This window comes from Staurois parvus, unplaced genomic scaffold (genome assembly GCF_062004578.1).
Source record: "Staurois parvus isolate SC_StPar_1 unplaced genomic scaffold, SC_StPar_1.0 ptg001076l, whole genome shotgun sequence".
Lineage (NCBI taxonomy): Eukaryota > Metazoa > Chordata > Amphibia > Anura > Ranidae > Staurois > Staurois parvus.
In genome coordinates this window covers 668,547-675,992 of record NW_028318872.1, presented here as the reverse complement: position 1 = coordinate 675,992, position 7,446 = coordinate 668,547, and the positions used below count along the sequence as shown (strand labels likewise).

Below are 7,446 nucleotides of genomic sequence, written 5' to 3'. Positions count from 1 at the left end.
TTTTTTGTTATCTTCATCGCCGAATAGCAGAAATGTGAAAATTGCTCTGCTCCATGGGGGGTGTACAGGGGGGAGGGGCGGACTGGGAAAAAACAATAGAACAGAAGGAGACACCTTAAGAAATTGAAAGACCTGAAACCTTCTGAACATCTCAAGTGTTCTTGTTTAATTTCTGAATTTATGAACCTTAATAAAATCCACATCCATGTATTAATATAAAAGTTACTTTATTGAGTAGCAGAAAGACATCGGATGGTATTTAGTTGGCGGCAACAGTCTGGTCCACCCAGGATCTGAGGGAGGTGACGCGGGCGTAGACTCCGGGAAAATATGGAGAGCATGTAGAGCGTCCCCAAGACACAACACCGGCCAGGGTCCAGGCTCCGTTCCTCTGGCACACAAGGGGGCCACCAGAGTCACCCTGAAAAGGAGCAAAAACAGAAATTGTAGAAGAGTTCTCACTGTGATGAATGGATGTGTGACATCACTGGCCTGCATTTCTTACAGAACTATGGAGTCATGAAACAACATCATCTCCTGAGTGTGGACTCAATCCCGTATATATAAATGGGACCAGTATTTGGATAGCCATGAAGTTCTAAAGATTTCCCTTTGAGGTTAACATACATTTTCTAGGAGACGCCATCACTGGTGTTCAGTATTATATTGGGTCTGATGGGTGTAAAGGGAATGTAAAGCCATTGTTTTAGTTTTGCATGGAGTGTGGAAAGGTTAGACCCTTTGTCAAGTTTTTATTGCTGTCTTTGTACCCATTGAAGAGATTTGCTCTCCCTATTTGTCTCCGAAACAGAAATTGATGAGAAACCCATTATTTTAGAGTTTTGAGCAAGGAGTGATGGGAAATCCTCCAATAAGGGACATCCTGTGACAACTCTCTAAGATGGGAAATCCGTTCACTTTGATGAGATTTAGTCTCATTTCCTGTTGCATCTCCAAGACAGGAAATGAAAGAAAGTCTTCCCAGCAGGACACAGGCAGCAAATAATAACCAATTCACCAACAAGTGATCTGATCTCTGTGTGAACTTTGGGGTGAACTGTGGGGTCCTTTGCACCATTTCCCAGTTCACTCCTACGTCACAAGCAGGTCAGCCAGTGAGTAGACCGGTAGGCAAATGCATGATACTTAATGTGCATGTCAAGCCATTTGTATGAATTTCCCATACAGTGGTTAAGGATTAGAACTTCTATCAGGTTTTGACTGCTCTTCAGGGCTCCACTGGAGAGATGTCCCCTCACTTCCTGTTCAGCTGACAGTGTGTCACCAGACAGGAAGTGAGGGGAACTCATCAACAGGGACACAGACAGGAATAAATATTCTAACAGATGTCCTAGTCTCTTCTCATCATAGTCTCCTCCTCATAGTTTTTTTGTTTCTGTCTGTGTTGTCTTCATGCTGAGTAAACGGTTTTCATCAAGACGGAAGGTGAGGGGAGATTTCATAAAGGGAGCCATGGATAGCAGTAAAATCCTGACAGGGCTTCTAATCCTTCCCAACTGTACAAACTTAAGGCACGTGTACGTAAGGCAATGTACACCATGATGGCACTGCTCAACCACAAGGCCAAGCTCTGCACCATCTTCTTTGGTGAAACAAAAAACCTCAACAGGTCCATATAAAACTGTGTAAAACAGAACAGAGGGCCATCAACGGTGGAGCAAATCATTAAGTATTTACTCATCACTACTCATTAGAATTAATTATATATATATTACTCTGAATGATTTCCAGGCTACATAGACTGTTCTGCCTCATATAAAGAGGCCCAACTTAGAGATGTTTGGATCCATAAGCTATTGTTCTGTTCAAAAAGTTGACCAAAAAATGCTAATACTGGTTACTAGAAGATCTGTAGATCATCGTACCATGCAAGAGGAGGCACCAGAAGCACCAGCGCAGATCATGGTGTCCTTGATTTTGGTTCCCCAGTATCTCTGGCACTGAGTGTTGGTCAGAAGAGGAAGAGCCACTTGCTGGAGTTTAGCTGGCTTAGCTAGTGCTGAGAGAGAAGGGAAGAGAATAGATTAACATAAAAAACACTAATATATAGAAGCTTTAGACATCTCTATGTACAGCCCTCTGTAGAAGACCACATTTGTATGCCCAAGGGTTATTCAGGCAATACTTTGTAGTTTTGAAGAACATCTCATTCTCTTACTGGCAGCATTGGTGTATCCCCATCCGGAGGTGACACATCTTTCTCCTCCATTGAAGACATCAGAGGAAGCAGCAAGACACACGGCGGACACGCGGTCATTGAGGGTGGCAGGACTGGAAAGCTTGATCAGGGCAATGTCATTGACGTCGGTCTGGGTGTTGTACTGGGGGTGACTGAAGAACTGAAAAAGTTATAATAAGGATTAATGCTTTCATAGATATTAATAAACGAGAATCTACTACTGAACTTGTAATAAATGTCCCTCTGGATCTTCTAGTTTATAGTTTAATCTGTTTACTTATCGTCTTTTATTCTCCTATTACCATTACACAGAGAGATTTCTCCACCTTAAACCGCCTTCATATGCTATTTTAAGCTGAAGTAATCTGAAAAAGTCTCCAGTATAAAAAGTGATGGAAGTGCCAGAATGTCTTGTAGGATCTTTTGAACTCCATCCCATGTCTGTGGATATTACAAGTCCCAATCTGTGTACCATGACCATGCAGGAAGCTCAGCATTTAAATGTAACAAGAAATAAGTCGGCCCACTCATACATATATCACTACAATCTCTACAAAGGAAGAAAGCTTCAAAGATACATTGATGACGCTCATCACGGTCTCACGTCTAAAACTCCTACAAAATGAGAGTTTTCCTTCAGTAAAATGACCTTACTTTGTCAATGGACTTGACCTGGATGGACTCATCATTGGAGAAAAGGTCGTGTTCACCCAGAACCACACGGTGGGAAGATCTGGATGGAAGAGAAACATGGGAGGTCATTGGTAAATGGTTAACTCGACTTTATTCTCTCCATACATGAGAACATTTTACATGTCTGGCAGTGAAAGGTCACTTCTTCAAAATGGTTTTATAAGGGTTCAAGACTATACTACCCATACTATTTACATCCAACTACTTTCTACAACCCGGCCTTCTACATCTTTGAATAAAGAAAGACAGCAGTCAGTTGTAATTTGGATAAATGGCTCTATATTTAGGATGTATCCGGTCTATAAACCAGAGGCTCTGGGTGTACAGTTGGATAAATGGTTCTATATTTAGGATGTATCCGGTCTATAAACCAGAGGCTCTGGATGGACAGTTGGATAAATGGTTCTATATTTAGGACATATCCAGTCTATAAACCAGAGGCTCTGGGTGTACAGTTGGATAAATGGTTCAATATTTAGGATGTATCCGGTCTATAAACCAGAGGCTCTGGGTGTACAGTTGGATAAATGGCTCTATATTTAGGACAAATCCGGTCTATAAACCAGAGGCTCTAGATGGACAGTTGGATAAATGGTTCTATATTTAGGATGTATTCGGTCTATAAACCAGAGGCTCTGGGTGTACAGTTGGATAAATGGTTCTATATTTAGGATGTATCCGGTCTATAAACCAGAGGCTCTGGATGGACAGTTGGATAAATGGCTCTATATTTAGGATGTATTCGGTCTATAAACCAGAGGCTCTGGGTGTACAGTTGGATAAATGGCTCTATATTTAGGATGTATCCGGTCTATAAACCAGAGGCTCTGGGTGTACAGTTGGATAAATGGCTCTATATTTAGGATGTATCCGGTCTATAAACCAGAGGCTCTGGGTGTACAGTTGGATAAATGGCTCTATATTTAGGATGTATCCGGTCTATAAACCAGAGGCTCTGGATGGACAGTTGGATAAATGGTTCTATATTTAGGGTGTATCCGGTCTATAAACCAGAGGCTCTGGGTGTACAGTTGGATAAATGGCTCTGTATATAGGATGTAACCGGTCTATAAACCAGAGGCTCTGGGTGTACAGTTGGATAAATGGTTCTATATTTAGGAGGTATCCGGTCTATAAACCAGAGGCTCTGGGTGTACAGTTGGATAAATGGTTCTATATATAGGATGTATCCGGTCTATAAACCAGAGGCTCTGGGTGTACAGTTGGATAAATGGCTCTATATTTAGGATGTATCCGGTCTATAAACCAGAGGCTCTGGATGGACAGTTGGATAAATGGTTCTATATTTAGGATGTATCCGGTCTATAAACCAGAGGCTCTGGATGGACAGTTGGATAAATGGTTCTATATTTAGGATGTATCCGGTCTATAAACCAGAGGCTCTGGGTGTACAGTTGGATAAATGGCTCTATATTTAGAATGTATCCAGTCTATAAACCAGAGGCTCTGGATGGACAGTTGAATGAATGGCTCTATATTTAGGATGTATTCGGTCTATAAACCAGAGGCTCTGGATGGACAGTTGGATAAATGGTTCTATATTTAGGACATATCCAGTCTATAAACCAGAAGCTCTGGGTGTACAGTTGGATAAATGGTTCTATATTTAGGATGTATCCGGTCTATAAACCAGAAGCTCTGGGTGTACAGTTGGATAAATGGTTCTATATTTAGGATGTATCCGGTCTATAAACCAGAGGCTCTGGATGTACAGTTGGATAAATGGTTCTATATTTAGGATGTATCCGGTCTATAAACCAGAGGCTCTGGGTGTACAGTTGGATAAATGGTTCTATATTTAGGAGGTATCCGGTCTATAAACCAGAGGCTCTGGATGGACAGTTGGATAAATGGCTCTATATTTAGGAGGTATCCGGTCTATAAACCAGAGGCTCTGGATGTACAGTTGGATAAATGGTTCTATATTTAGGACGTATCCGGTCTATAAACCAGAGGCTCTGGGTGTACAGTTGGATAAATGGCTCTATATTTAGGATGTATCCGGTCTATAAACCAGAGGCTCTGGGTGTACAGTTGGATAAATGGTTCTATATTTAGGACGTATCTGGTCTATAAACCAGAGGCTCTGGGTGGACAGTTGGATAAATGGCGCTATATTTAGGATGTATCCGGTCTATAAACCAGAGGCTCTGGATGGACAGTTGGATAAATGGCTCTATATTTAGGATGTATCCGGTCTATAAACCAGAGGCTCTGGGTGTACAGTTGGATAAATGGCGCTATATTTAGGACGTATCTGGTCTATAAACCAGAGGCTCTGGGTGTACAGTTGGATAAATGGCTCTATATTTAGGGTGTATCCGGTCTATAAACCAAAGGCTCTGGGTGTGCAGTTGGATAAATGGTTCTATATTTAGGACGTATCCGGTCTATAAACCAGAGGCTCTGGATGTACAGTTGGATAAATGGTTCTATATTTAGGGTGTATCCGGTCTATAAACCAGAGGCTCTGGATGGACAGATTCCCAAGCATTGAAGCATTGCAGTGAATTTTGACTTTGTAGTAGAATATTATCATATAAGACTCACCTGACTGTGCAGTGGGCAGCAGTGACAACCCAGAGACTGTTGATGAGGGAGCCCCCACAGTAGTGGAATCCAGTGCTGTTCTGTAGAAGAAGAGTCATACGGTCATTGCCCTCCTATTGCTATTATTTATCCATGCCAGCTACACTGTAGACATTTCTTTTGTTGGACTATAGGTCCATTTTAGAGAGGTTCTGCCCTTGGAGATAGAAGGGGAAAGCCTCACTGCATACCCTCCCCCTCTGATGGTTGGCTATCTTCTGCTCCTTGATGTTCTTGATGTTCCTTGACACATCGTCTACCCCTGCCATCTCCCACTTAGCTTTTTTAAGATTGCTGTTACATTAAATCTTAAAGTTTTGAATTGACAAGTAAACATTCAGCCAATTCAATTCTAAATTGTGGGGGAGAGGCATGCGCTTGTGTTCAATGGCATTCTGAGGTGACAGATCCCTAGAAATTGCAAGGAGAATGTCACCAGCACATCGAGAATCACCAATATGGGTCCAAACGTTTTAATGAATGATCACATAGTTACAGCAGTTTTACATTTTGGAGTCCTGCAGGGGTCCTGAAAGGGTAACATGCCTGATGAAGGGGTCCTGAGAGGGTCACATGCCTGATGAAGGGGTCCTGCGAGACTCCGAAGCGTTGCTTTGCTGTAACTATGTGATCGTTCATTAATACGTTTGGACCCGTATTGGTGATCCTCGGTGTGCTGGTGACATTCTCCCTCGCTGATTCTGTTCGGTACCAGCCGACGGTCACTGCAGCACCCACTTATACACAGCGCCATTTTTACGCAGGAACGTATGCGTTTGGATTGTACACCTAGATACCTAGAAATGACATTACCAGGGGCGGACTGACAACTCATGGGGACCCCGGGCAATAGGGGATCATGGGGCCCCTGTGTCCTTGCCCAAATTCAAAAAAGCCTAAGAAAAAGGTACCAGGGGCATCTCATAGGGCCCTCTACTGACCCCGGGCCCTCAGACAGTGCCTGAGTTTCCAAATGGTCAGTCCGCCCCTGGACATTACATCCAGAAAAGTTATAATTTAGACAAAAAGATAAAAACAAGTTAAGAAACTATCGTACCTGAAGAGACACCTGCCATGGCCAAGAACCAGAGATGGCGTTTTCACCGTTCACAACCCTGGCATAGCCGGAGATAAGAGGACTGATGGTGGGAACCCCGCAACCTGAGAACAACACGTTCTGATTATAGCTGGCAGTAATACATTGATACACACTACAATATACTACAACACAATGTCTGTTTGGGCTTTGATTCTCTTTTTATCGTCTTTGCCCTTTGTCTACATATGATCATTAATATGGTAGATTTTCATTTCACATAGAATTTTTTTTTTTTTTCATTTCTTCAAAATATAATAAAAAAAATCAGAGCCAGGCTATCCTAGACATATATTGTTCCGTGTATATATTACAATGTGCTACTAACGTGTACATGTACTCACCATAGGCTCCGCTGAGACAAGAGAGACAACATGAGACAAGACAGTAACAATACAATACACGAGGGGTTCGAGGGCCCTGCTCTTTCGAGCTTACTGGTGGGAGGAGTGGAGGAGGTTAGTTGTTAGGTGAGGTCAGGTGTTAGCTGAGGTTGGGGTAGGCTTCCCTGAAGAGGAGGGTTTTCAGGGTGTGCCTAAAGGTGAGGAGTGGAGGAGGTTAGTTGTTAGGGAGTTCCAGAGGATGGGGGAAGTCCTAGAGAAGTCCTGCAATTGGGCATGGGAGGAGGAGACCAGGGAGATAGAGAGCAGGAGGTCCTGTGAGGAGCGGAGGGCACGGGTAGGGTAGTATTTGGATATCAGGTCGGTTATGTAGTTTGGGGCGGTGTTGTGAATAGCTTTGTAGGTCAGAGTTAGCAGTTTGAATTTAATGCGTTGGGCATGTACTCACCATAGGCTCCACTGAGGAGGACCAGGCAGGACAGGACCCACAGTGTTGCCATTTTCTG

General features: G+C 42.9%; 1 protein-coding gene across 1 annotated transcript; it reads right to left on the bottom strand.

The window, feature by feature from the left end:
- Positions 1-210: 210 nt before the first annotated feature.
- LOC149440546 (chymotrypsin A-like) lies at positions 211-7,446 on the bottom strand. The gene is made up of 7 exons (XM_089658499.1): positions 7,389-7,446; positions 6,561-6,664; positions 5,465-5,544; positions 2,855-2,933; positions 2,180-2,360; positions 1,887-2,020; positions 211-421 (listed from the first exon to the last, which is right to left on the bottom strand). Exons 1-7 carry the CDS (start codon positions 7,438-7,440, stop codon positions 260-262), a joined length of 792 nt encoding a protein of 263 aa, XP_089514625.1. The 5' UTR covers positions 7,441-7,446; the 3' UTR covers positions 211-259.